This window comes from Kwoniella dendrophila, chromosome 1, assembly GCF_036810415.1.
Source record: "Kwoniella dendrophila CBS 6074 chromosome 1, complete sequence".
Classification (NCBI taxonomy): Eukaryota; Fungi; Basidiomycota; class Tremellomycetes; order Tremellales; family Cryptococcaceae; genus Kwoniella; species Kwoniella dendrophila.
The window spans coordinates 3,732,219-3,744,618 of NC_089476.1; the positions used below are offsets into that span (position 1 = coordinate 3,732,219).

General features: G+C 38.3%; 4 protein-coding genes across 4 annotated transcripts; 2 read left to right on the plus strand and 2 right to left on the minus strand.

The window, feature by feature from the left end:
• Nucleotides 1-351: 351 nt before the first annotated feature.
• Nucleotides 352-2,687, plus strand: L201_001326 (ATP-dependent RNA helicase DBP9; the record flags this gene model as incomplete). The annotated part of the gene is made up of 6 exons (XM_066217115.1): nucleotides 352-392; nucleotides 465-687; nucleotides 762-928; nucleotides 1,003-1,276; nucleotides 1,338-2,291; nucleotides 2,397-2,687. 6 exons carry the CDS (start codon nucleotides 352-354, stop codon nucleotides 2,685-2,687), a joined length of 1,950 nt encoding a protein of 649 aa, XP_066073212.1.
• A 342-nt stretch (nucleotides 2,688-3,029) lies between these two features.
• On the minus strand, nucleotides 3,030-4,043 carry L201_001327 (uncharacterized protein; the record flags this gene model as incomplete). The annotated part of the gene is made up of 3 exons (XM_066217116.1): nucleotides 3,030-3,118; nucleotides 3,193-3,831; nucleotides 3,923-4,043. 3 exons carry the CDS (start codon nucleotides 4,041-4,043, stop codon nucleotides 3,030-3,032), a joined length of 849 nt encoding a protein of 282 aa, XP_066073213.1.
• An 816-nt stretch (nucleotides 4,044-4,859) lies between these two features.
• L201_001328 (uncharacterized protein) lies at nucleotides 4,860-9,199 on the minus strand (the record flags this gene model as incomplete). Its single annotated transcript, XM_066217117.1, has 11 exons — nucleotides 4,860-5,155; nucleotides 5,221-5,537; nucleotides 5,622-5,797; nucleotides 5,882-6,015; nucleotides 6,091-6,194; nucleotides 6,259-6,551; nucleotides 6,622-6,903; nucleotides 6,967-7,280; nucleotides 7,353-7,533; nucleotides 7,612-7,743; nucleotides 7,808-9,199. The coding sequence occupies 11 exons, from the start codon at nucleotides 9,197-9,199 to the stop codon at nucleotides 4,860-4,862; spliced, it is 3,621 nt and encodes a 1,206-aa protein (XP_066073214.1).
• A 541-nt stretch (nucleotides 9,200-9,740) lies between these two features.
• L201_001329 (uncharacterized protein) lies at nucleotides 9,741-12,295 on the plus strand (the record flags this gene model as incomplete). The annotated part of the gene is made up of 13 exons (XM_066217118.1): nucleotides 9,741-9,847; nucleotides 9,946-9,990; nucleotides 10,110-10,213; nucleotides 10,279-10,393; nucleotides 10,456-10,504; nucleotides 10,564-10,678; nucleotides 10,730-10,825; nucleotides 10,898-11,067; nucleotides 11,121-11,258; nucleotides 11,313-11,372; nucleotides 11,437-11,770; nucleotides 11,836-12,067; nucleotides 12,136-12,295. The coding sequence occupies 13 exons, from the start codon at nucleotides 9,741-9,743 to the stop codon at nucleotides 12,293-12,295; spliced, it is 1,725 nt and encodes a 574-aa protein (XP_066073215.1).
• Between the last annotated feature and the right edge of the window lie 105 nt (nucleotides 12,296-12,400).

Genomic DNA, 12,400 nt, shown 5'->3' on the forward strand with positions numbered 1-12,400 from the left:
ATCCCAATATCTTATAAAGTTACGACAAATATAAGCAAAAAGAAGAAGAAAAAGATGGAAAGGCAAAAGCGAAATAACGATATTTCATACATCTCTTTACCAACTTTATTCGACGCGCCATCTTGGCATCCCACCTTTTCGTGGTTACGTAAGTGTACAGAACCTTGTGAGCTGTCACGTGATTTAGAGCTGCCATGTGGTAATATAATAATGACAAAAGATAAAAGTTGAATTTATAAATATTGACAAGATCGATTTGATACATACTTGCTGCTATTGATGTTGATAGCTTTAACATTATCATTTGCATTTTGGATCAGTCAGTCAGCAGAACCAGAAAAATAATTCATCATGGCTGCCAAAGCGGGACAGCCGTCAGATGCATTATTAGAGTAAGTCATTAATCTTTGCTTGATCAAAAATTTTCAACGTTTCTCAACTGATACCTATCCTGTAAATTACAGCAACGAATTATCATTCTCTGAACCACCATTTTCAACACAATTAGATCCTCGCATACTTGCTGCTTTAGCAGATCAAAAATTCGCTCATCCAACTTTAGTTCAAGCTAAAGCCATTCCATTGTTATTGGAAGGTAAAGATGTTTTAGCTAGAGCAAGAACAGGAAGTGGTAAAACTGCTGCTTATGTCGTCCCTGCTATCCAGAAAATATTGGAAGCTAAAGCTGTAAGCTAAATTTTTTTATATGTATTCTAATCAAAGGAATTGTGAAGCTAACGATCTGTTTGATAATTGTACAGAGTATATCACCTGCTTCACCTGAATATCAAACTACTCGAGTTGTTTTCCTTGTACCAACCAAGGAATTAGCTTTACAAGTAGCTTCTTTCGTTAAAGTTGTGACAAAATATTGCGAAGGTTTAATAAGTTGTGTCAATGTCGCTGCTGGTGGTACAAGTGTACAGCGGTAAGCTAAAGATCTGAGTATTTTGATAATAACGAATATAGCTGACATACTGATACATATAAATGTATTGATAGTGTATTGCTCAATGATAATCCAGATGTTATAGTATCAACACCTACAAAACTCTTATCACTTCTTCAAGCAAAATCAATCTCTCTTACTCAATTAAGTTTCTTGGCTATCGATGAAGCAGATTTATTGTTATCTTATGGATTCAAAGACGATTTAACTAGAATTATGGATCCTACTTCCGGCTGGATACCTAGATTAGGTGTACAAGGTTGTTTGATGAGTGCCACTTTGAGTGAAGATATAGATGGTGTGAAAGGTTTGGTATTAAGGAATCCTGTAAGTCAAGTGGGACACAGTCTTCGACTTGTGAAGCTGACAAAATAATCCGATGTTTTAGGCAATTTTAACATTATCGGAACCTGCTACATCATCTTCACTTTTAACACAACATTATACAATGACATCGGAAAGAGATAAATTTTTACTCATTTACGTTTTACTCAAATTGAAACTTATACGAGGAAAATCAATCATATTCGTTAATGATGTAGAAAGAGGTTACAGAGTTAAATTGTTTTTAGAACAATTTGGTATCAAATGTTGTGTGGTAAATAGTGAATTACCTTTAGCAAGTCGATATCATGTGGTAGAAGAATTCAATAGAGGTGTATATGATGTAGTTGTTGCTACTGATGAAGGTGCAGGAGCTGATGCTGAAGAACCTGTCGAAAATGCCGAGGAAGAAGAAGCAGGTGAGGGAGAAGAAGAGGACGAAAAAGAAGAAAAAGAAGAAATTGAGGATGATAACGCTGAAGCTGGACCTTCAACATCGAAGTCAAGCAAAAACAAACGAACCCGAGAACAATCACCAACTTCATCTGGTAAAAACCAAAAATCTAATAATATGTCAAACAAAAGACGTAGGGGAGATACAGCACATACATCATCTTTAGCTAGAGGAATAGATTTTACAGCAGCATCTTCAGTAATAAATTTTGATTTACCTAAAACATCAACATCATATATGCATAGAATAGGTAGAACAGCAAGAGCAGGACATTCTGGATTATCATTAAGTTTTGTCGTACCTAAAAACAAATGGGGAAAAGATAAAAATGTTTCTATAAAATCAGCAGAAAAAGATGAAGAAAATTTTGAAAAGATAAAAAAAAGAGTTTTAAAAGAAAATCAATCAGAAATAAAAGAATGGGATTGGGGAAATAGAAAATCTGAAATTGAAGGTTTTAGATATAGAATGGAAGATGCTCTTAAATCTGTTACAGGGAAAAGAGTTCAAGAAGCTAGAAGAGAAGAAGTTAGAAGAGAATTATTAAATAGTGAAAAGTTGAAAGTGAGTCTAATCTTCTTTTCATTATGTTTAATCAATTATTCGCATGCTTGATGTGCTATTCTATATTGCCTTTACAATTCATACTGACTTCTTACTTCACTTTAGGCACATTTCGCAGCCAACCCACTAGATCTTTCATACCTTCGACATGATACACCATTACATCCAGCAAGACAACAAACACACTTAAAACATGTACCTAATTACTTGATGCCTAAGATAGCTGCTTTACCTTCCGGAGGTGCAGACGTAAATGATGGTGCTCATATAGGATATTCCAAGCGAGGTAGAGGAGGAGCAAGTGGTTTTAGAGGTAGAGTAGGCGGAGGTGGTAGAGGTGGAAGTAAAGGTGGAAGAGGTGGTAAAAAGGTTGATCCTTTGAAGTTCAAGGGATAGGAGCGTGGACTGAATGACTAGACGATTGGCAATATATGTATTACTGTATATTTTACATTCGATGCATGATGATGCGTTTCTCGTATATCTTTGAAAATTGTTGCTCGTAGATATGAACTTGTTATTTTGGGTCATTGAACTACGATGCCTTTGAGAGTTTTCAAATCACTGATCACATTCATACAAGGCACAAATTCATTTCTGTTTGAGAGTTAAAGATAGCTGACAACGTTTTCACAGAATACAGACTACAAGAGAGACGAGCTAGATACTGATACAACGGGAACTAGACATATGGGATAAAAATCAAGAAGAGTTGCTTAGACTTGGCTTAAACCAGACTTATAACAGAAACACAAAGGTGTAGACTAAAAAGAATAATGTTATTGAACTACTTGATGCTATATTCCACGATATCTGATTTTGAGCATCTATTATTGAACCACTTATCAGTCATAACCCCTCGGGTAGTTATGTATAATATGTGGACTCAAAAAACACTTACTGCTTCTTCTTTGAGTACTGGCAGGAGCTATCATACTAGTTGAGGTGACTCCGTTCCTCGTTACGGTAGTTACTTGATCTCCGGTTGCGGCAGTTGTAGGTGTTGATCCAGCCGCTGTATTAGCATTATTACCTGTAGCACCTGCGCCTGCAGCTGTTGCTCCTGCTCCTGTACCTCCAGCCGCTGTTCCTCCTCCACCACTACCTTGTGTAGCTGCACCACCACCTGAACCGAGCGTTCCTCCTGATCCACCTGTAACTTGACCTGAATTACCTCCTGATCCAACAGTATTGGAATTGCCGTTATTATTTGATCCAGAATTGCCCGAAGATCCGGAGTTTGATCCAGTTGATCCAGTTGAGCCTTTACTTCCTGATGATCCAGATGATCCAGATGAACCTGAAGAACCACTTTTAGAACCTGATGATGAAGATCCAGTCGATCCTGTAGATCCTGAGGAACTACTTCTTCCACCACTACTTGAACTTGATGACGATGACGATGATGATGAACCTGTACTTGGTCTTTTACATAATCTCTGAGTTACAAATACGTTGTTTCCGTGATGATTGGCATTTTCAGTTGCAAATTCATTTTCATTCTTATCATTCTTATCGTATTCTTTTTCATCGAGATCTTCTGGAAGTACGATATTTTTTGTATGGGAAGATCACCTTGATTGTTAGCAGAATGGAATGGGATGATGGGATGACTTTTGGGTTACACTTACCGCATAACTCGTATAACCCTTCTTCATCGATAGTAAGCCCAACTACCCCATTCCCATCTTCATTTCCCTCATTGATCTTCTCTTTAGGATTATTTTCGTGTCCTATTTGCTCATAAGCCATGGTAGATTCTCTAAAATCGCGTTTAATAAGATCTGGCGATATATTTTCAGAAATGGGTTGTCAGTTCGTTTGTTGGCTGCTAGACTAGGATACGGAGTACTCACCATACTCTCTTATATCCGCTTGATTCAATGGGGTCGCCAAGACTTGACATAAGACGCTTGACCCCAACAACAACGTCAGAAATTCACGATATACCATGATATTTAACTGTCTTCAGCTACCCGTTTGATAAAGATGTCTGATCAAAAGTCGAAAATCGTTGTATTAGATATGATAGAATATCAGATGGATGAAGTGTGCTCTTTATATATCTTACTCGAAATGTATAATTTCTGAATTAGATGTTAAGACTGCGGATAAAGAAGGATGATATCCGGTATGGATGAGTATTATATATACGTAGTAGGAAGGATTAGATAAAACCCCCTATCTCCACAAACTTTGGAACAGGTTTTACTTGGCATCGCCTCCCAAAATAGACTAAAGTTTTCAGGCACTGATAGGAGACATTTAATTACTTTATTTGGAATCCGTCTTAAATCCGTCGACTATAAAGAGGTTTGATTTCGATGTTGTACTGTACTTCTGTAATAATTGAGAGGATGATTTGGAACACAGACATTTGAAGATCTCATGGTAAGGGCAAATCAGGTGTAAGTCTCCAGGTAATCGATTACTGTAGATGACATTTCGTTTCCACTGATAATTTCTACAACAGTAGTACAATGTTATAGCAATTATATGATTATATGCACTAGTTCTTTTATCTAAAGTTTTACCATTGAAATGATACGGTATTGGTATGTTAGGATCCTAGTCATCATCATCATCAATCAAGATAGGTTCACTTATATTACCTATACCTGTACCACTCCTACTCCTACTCTTTTCCTTTCGCTGATAGCCACCTATCCCGATTATACCATCATCATCGTCATCTTCGTCATCTTCAGCATTATCCACCTCCATAGCATTGTCATGATCATGCTCCAAGCCAGCTTCTTCGACATCTTGCTCTGCTACCTCTTCATCTATAGGTACGTAAAGTTCGTAAATTGCATCGCCTTCAGGACCTTCGACTACATTTTCTAGTAAATCACCACTCAGATCTATCAATTTCACAGTGGATCAGCTGCCTATTCGAAATCAGACGGGTTAGCATTGCTACACTCACACTGTATCCCTCCTTGGTCTATCTCACTAATAACCTCATCATCAACTTGAGAATATGACATACATCCTAAAGCACTAATAAAGATATGTTGTAGACCATTGAACTCTCTTGTCATACTAGCTGATACGATACGCTCAGGTAAATCAATCCCAATTGGCGGATTTTCATCATCATTGTTTTCTTTGGGTATAGATTGTGATAATGATTGAGATTGTGATTTTGCCGCAAACTGATTTTTCGAAGAAGAGGAGGAGATCGGAGAAGGGAACACTAAATGATGTAGTAATGATAAAGTCGGTAACAAGATTGATAAAGCACTAAATTGATTCCAGGAGATGACATAAAAACGTTGTAGTTCAGCGATAGGATACAGTATAATGTAGTATACAGGTCTTACTCACTCCTTATATGAGTGTAAAACACCGTGAATACCGTATAATTTGGTACTTTCCCTTTGTAATACCATAATTAAAGCTGGAACTAGTGCAGATTTGGATCCCATGATAATGACTGCATCGGAATGGGATATTGATAGCATACATAAGCCTCTAATGGCCAGTGTACTCATCTGTAATGACTGGATTGATATCGATCATCAGCGTGGATTTGTTGAAGCGGAGACCTGAGAGGGAAATGAAGAGAAAATTTGCCTTTTACTCACTTCAGATACGTTAGCTGAAGGAAGTGGATTAATCAACAATCTCGATAATCGGTCAATCAAAGGGGATTCATCAGGTGATCCAGGTAGCTTGTATCTATCTGATGCAGTGATTAAACTTCTGAAATGGCATAATTCTATGCGAAAGTATCAATTATTAACCGATTGGTGGACAAAAATGGGTATAACCAATTCACTGGGATATAACTCACGACGTGATGCGACGTAAAACAATTCCATTCCTCTTTTCACAATATAAGGATGTTGATGAGAAGCAATTAAGCCTAATATTATATCCACCAGTTCGTCTCCTTTCCTACAATCGCATTGTTAGCGATTTCCATACCAGAAATAATGGCAAAGTAAGAAAAGAAGCTTACCACAAAGAAGTTTGGGAAACAAAGCAAATAGCTTCTGCTAACTCTGCTATACTGCTTGCTAATTCCAGACACCAGTTCTCCTTATCTCTTGCCTTGTCCTTCTCAAGTGAAGAAGGGTGTTGATCATTCAGACGTTCTTTGTATTTCGTAAGTGTAGGATGATCCGAGTATATACTTTGTATACTCATCTTGAGGTTTTCAGTAAGGTTTGTCGAGGATATTATATTGATGGAAGTTGGACAAAGGAGAATAGAGCTAGATAAAAGAGCAAGAATATTACAAAATACTGCAGTCTGATCCAATATACGATCAACGCTGAATTAGCTATATCAAAGATGGGGAAAGATCAATAATTGAGCTTACATCTAATAGTGATAAGCTGTCTGTCTCTTGGATAACCCTCATACTATATTCCAGCATATCGCTTAAAGAATTGATAATAATTTCTAGTAATTCCTCGAAAGATAGTTCAGAATTTCCAAAAGCTTTTAATAAATCGGCGCATCGTTGCGTATACATCTCATGACCTTCCATGTTTATTGGCGGTCTGTAATTTATCAGGCGATATATCGTAGGTTCAGTCCTAAACGCAAGAGTAATTTGAAATGCCGATAAATTGACATGATTCATGAGGTGATATAGCAACTAAATAGCTCATTTCATCAGCTAAGCTAATCAACCTGGAATGGTATAGGAAAATTGGCGTACCTCCGCGCGCTCATCTCTCTTATCTTCGTCATTGACTTCATCATCAACAAACATATCCTCTTCTGGAGGTCCAATAGCAGGACCCCAATCGATATCTTCTTCACCTTCTTCTTCACCAAGGATAGGCGATAATTTTCTCTGACTCCTCGCAGGAGATGCTCTGAAAGGAGATGGAGAAGGACCTCGAGTAGGTGAACCTTGTGGACTGAGATCCGCTGTTTTCTGTCTTTTAGTTCTCGGTCCTACGGTAGGGGTGGCTGCAAATGCATTATTGAACCCTCCAAATACAGGTCCAGCTATAGGAGGCGCTTTTCCTAAATACCATACTCCTACTCCGTCAGCTAAAAGTAATATAAAAGATATAACAAAGTCAACAGGTGACACACCTTTACCCTTTACCGAAGCGACCAAAGGGCCAGGTTCATCATCATTCGTGCCATATCGTCTTCTACTTGGAGAACCATTTTTGACAGGCGTCGGTAATGCCCTATATTGGGATTGGGAAGAAGCAGGAAACCTCTGTGACTGTTGTCGGGTTTTCATAGCTGAATTATGAGCGGCATGATTCTGGATTCGCCAGATTTACATTAGCTCTTGATATTATATTTTCGATCATTATGCGATAAGGATTCTGCCAGTACATACCGAGAAAACAGCTTGATGCTTGATATTTTCCATTTGCTTTTTCGTTTGATTCTCTTTTTCCTTAATCTGAACATCTTTATCTTGTATTGTAAGTTTTAGCTTTTCAAGTTCGGCTAAATGTCTTTGATGCTCCTGATGGATTTTCACATTATCAACGTCTAAATCTCTCATATGAGACCAAAAAAGAGGTACCTACTTCTTTTTGAGCTCGACGTATCATTTCCGCTTCGCCTTTAGCTGCCCAAACTTGATTCTGTAATTCTCTAACTCTGACTTCTAAATCACCACCATTGGCAATACTTTGGCTCATATTGATTCTAGCTACAGGTTGAGGTCTATTAACAGCTTGAGCTTTGAGGTTTGCCAATTCAGCTTCTAATTCCTGTCTTTTCCTTCTTTCATTATCTAATTCAATGGCTGCTGCTCTAGCTAGAGAACCTTGTGACATTGGTGGAGGTGCAGAATGTTCTCTTCCCTCGGTATTACCATTTTGGCTTGAACCATATTGAGAGTCGTTTGATTGTGATCCAGAAGGTATAGTAGGTAATCTTGATGGTCCAGCATATGCATTTGTGCTGATATTTGAACGATTAAATATCTGGGCACCAGCAGATTGTGATCTCGCTAAAGACCTATTTGTAAATTGTTGATTGTTGCTGTTATTGTTATTTTGCTGTTGGTGATATTGATGATTGTTAGTACTAAAAGGTCGAGATTGATGATTTAAATTCGTGTTTGTAGTGGAAACATTGGTTGAAGAAGCGGAATTAGACCTCGACATAGGTTGTCTCTGTATAAATGGTTCAGAACTGACATTGTTATCTGAATTATTTGCAAGTGTAGCAGCTGCAATAGCTCTTCTTCTTGCTGCAATAGCATCTTCAGATTGTTTCCTTGCATTATTAAATCTATTATTATTGTTGTTCACTTGTTGTTGAGAGTTTGATGGTAAGTGGGATGAACCAGCTAAACCTAAACTTTCACCTAACATTGAAGGTTGTTCTCTTCTTCTATCAGTTATAATAGCTTCATCATTACTAATATTACTTCCATTACTAAAATTTCGACTGATAACTTTAGCTGTATTGGTATTTGTATTCGCTAACGCATAATTACCTGAACCATCCATTACGACGTCAATTGGATTACTTTCTTCATCATCATCTTCTACTTGTTGTTGTCCTCCGTTATCTCCATCCCCTCCAGCATTCCAATATGCTTCTCTTTTTTGAACATTATCAATATGTCTTTCAATATCAAATGACCTTTTACCACCTATTTCCCATCCAAATCCTGTACCTCTAATTCCAGGTTCTGTATTAACTGGTCTAGGTTCAGTTTTCTTCTGATATTGTCTATTTATATTGGCGTTATTTGAAGATGTAGCTGAAGATGTTGGTGATCTTTTAGCAGGTTTAGCTAGAACGTGTCTAATAGGTTGTGTAAATCTTGGTTTTGTTGCGATTGTGGAAGCAGCTGCTGGTTTTTGTGAAGCTTGAATAGCTTGTTCTTCAGCTGCTTCTAAAAATCCGAGCGTTTCAGGATTATTCCAAACTCCATCATCATCATCGTCAAATGGATCTGACATCTTTTCTAATGATCATAAGGCTAAAATTCGGCAGTATCACTTGCTCAAATACCAGTTTCAACGCCGTATCATACTGAATGTTGAGGAGAGGACAGGAAGGAGATATTTCGGTATGATTATCTATCGGGAGAATGCTGTTTGCTATCACTGGGTAACGAGTTTGTTAATGATTACAATCACTTTTCTATCGATCTAATAGTACTATATATATGCTAATGTGCATAAAGCTATAAATGACAAGGAAGAAAGACAAAATACAACGAAGGAAAATGAGTAAATTACGGTAAAAGACACAAAGATGGTTTACGCGTTAAAAGTGGAGGTTGATTCAACATTATATTACCATCAATCTATACATCTACTTCCCTTTCCTCTTCTTCTCTTTCACTTTATATCAGACATAGATACGACTACGTTTACCACCACTATCATCGTTACAAAGAGCTGGCGTACTACTGGACAACCGGAAGATTCTCCTAATCCATCTGAGAAAAATATTAGGAAGCTTGTCATCCGATAGTCCTTCACACCGATCAATCTCATGCCTTCTTCTGGACCTGATCAAGATAGAAGGCCGTTGAAGATAACTAAAATGGATGATTCAATTGATGTAACTGAAGCTACTACTGGAACGACTGAGATCCCTTCGTAAGTACAATAAGATAGTCTCTTGAGATATTGGAGCGTATATGGGAGCGTATATCGCGAATAGCATCTGATCTTAAGCTGATGATATATCACCATAGTTATCGACCAGATGCCAAAACTAGGCGATATGATAGACAGCTTCGGTAAGCACTTGAGCTGCATCTCTGTACCATGTGTCTCTCCCTACTGGTCTACAGTCGGCGATCACATGGTGATCAGCTTGACTTCTCACCTATTGTTTGCTTACAAAGACAGCGCACAGACTTTGGGCTTCAGCAGGTCAAAGATCACTTGAATCAGCTCGAGTCTTGCTTGTAGGCTGCGATGCTACTGGTTGTCAAGCTTTGAAGAGTCTCGTCCTTCCTGGTAAGCTTCTCTTCTCTGCCTCGTGTCCTCACGACTTAGGTAAGCCTTACTGATCGTCCGTATAGGTATATCGCAATTCACCATCCTTTCACCTGATCTCACTACGTCTCAAGATGTAGCTACCAATTTCTTCCTTCATCCTGATTCTGTAGGATCGCCTATAGCTGAACAAAGTGTCAAGTAAGCTAAGTTATCCTCTTCTTCAGACTCTGAACCAGAAAAGCTTATACGGTCTTCTCTAGATACTTGAAAGAGTTAAATCCTGCTGTAGAAGGATCTGCGAAAATAGAGGTAAGCCGTTGGCATGCAGAACCAATGGGCAAAACGACCTAACAGCTTTCCATCTTCAGGAACCAGCTTCTCTTCTAGTGTCAGATCCAGACTTCTTCACTTCCTTCACCCTTATCCTTGCTACTAATGTTGAACCTTCATTGGAATTACAATTGGCCGATTTACTATGGGAAGGTAAGCTGTCGAAATCACATCCAGCAGACAACAGCTAATCTTTCGCTGTAGCTTCTGCGAGTGTAGGAGGGCCTGATATACCGTTGATTACAATTAGGAATTCTGGTTTCATCGGAAGGGTAGAAATTCAATTGAGGGAACATAGCGGTATGTTAGCTCATCGGCTCCTATAGTGCTAGGAGCACAAGTGATTGAGACAAAGCTGATGTGATCGTTTAGTTGTCGATACTCATCCTGATACCACACATACACTTCGACTCGATTCCCCTTTCAAATTGCTCGAAGAGCACGCAAGATCGCTTGATCTTACATCTATGGACAGTATGGAACACTCGCATATCCCTTGGGTAGTCATTTTAGTGAGAGCAGGGATTTTATGGAGAGATTCTGTGAGCTAGACCTTCACCGTATTTTATGGGAGATGAGCTCACACATTCTGTAGCATGAAGGAAAGTTACCCGAAACAAGCGAAGAAAAAGCGGAATTCAAGGAACTGTTAAAGAAGGAAAAGGTGAAAGGTGATGAAGAGAACTATGAGGAAGCTCTGGCTCAAGCATACAGGGTATGGGGACAATCTGAAGTGCGTCTTTACTTGACTTTTGCGACCCCAATCGCTCACGACATCGCTCTTTAGATACCTTGGGAGATCAAGCAGCTATTAGTTGATGAAAGTGTGAAGAACGTATCAGAAAAGGTACGCTGCCACCTCCTATTTCTTGATTGCCGGCCCCTAGCTCACAACTTTCGCCTATGAACAGTCTAAAAATTTACAGATTCTCCTTCATACGCTTTCACAATACGTTGCTACTCCACCTCATCTACCTCCCACGTCGCCATCATTACCAGATATGCACTCTTCAACTGCTTCATATGTGCATTTACAGAATTTGTATAAGAAGGAATATCAATCTGACTTGGCTCGATTTAAAGGATTACTATTTCAAACACTTGAAAAGATTGGACTAGATGAAGGTAGTATAGCAGATGAAGAGATTGAAAGTTTTGTTAAAAACGTAGGTGGAGTAGGTATTATAAAAGGTACATCATTAAGGGAAAGTAAAGAAGGTAAAGGATTGATAGCTAAATCAATAGGTGAGTCAGCTAAAATTGAGCATTGCCCCGAAGGTAATAAGCTAATATTGATCGATGCAATTTAGAGGAATACCAATATGATGAATACGATGGATCAACAACTTGTTTCGCAATGCATTTAGCTCTTTTAGCTTCTGAGCGATTTTACATTGAACATAAAAGATGGCCTGGTGTAAAATGCAAAGAAGATATGTCAGAAGATAATCGAAAAGTAGAAGAAATCCTTAAAGGAATCTTGAGTGATAAAGCCAAAAATGGTGGAATTGAAGATGTATTTGTGGAATCTATCGCGGAAGTGTAAGTAGAACAGCTAGTCCTTTGAAGCTTCATGGCATACAAGCTGATTTTTTTTATATGGTTAACAGTGCAAGAGGCGGATTTGGTACTTTACCTACAACAGCAGCTTTCTTAGGTGGTGTAGTAGCTCAAGAAGCTATTAAATTAGTTACAAATCAATATACACCTTTAGATAATACTGTTATTGTCAATTTGGTCAAGAGTGAATCTGCAAAATTCAAATTTTAGTATACTCAATTGGCTTTCCTCGAGCAAGCTGGTCATGAGATGTATTAACGGCAAGTATTTCTCGGATCAACGAGAAGCGGGTTGTGTTGTATTATATAGGTAACT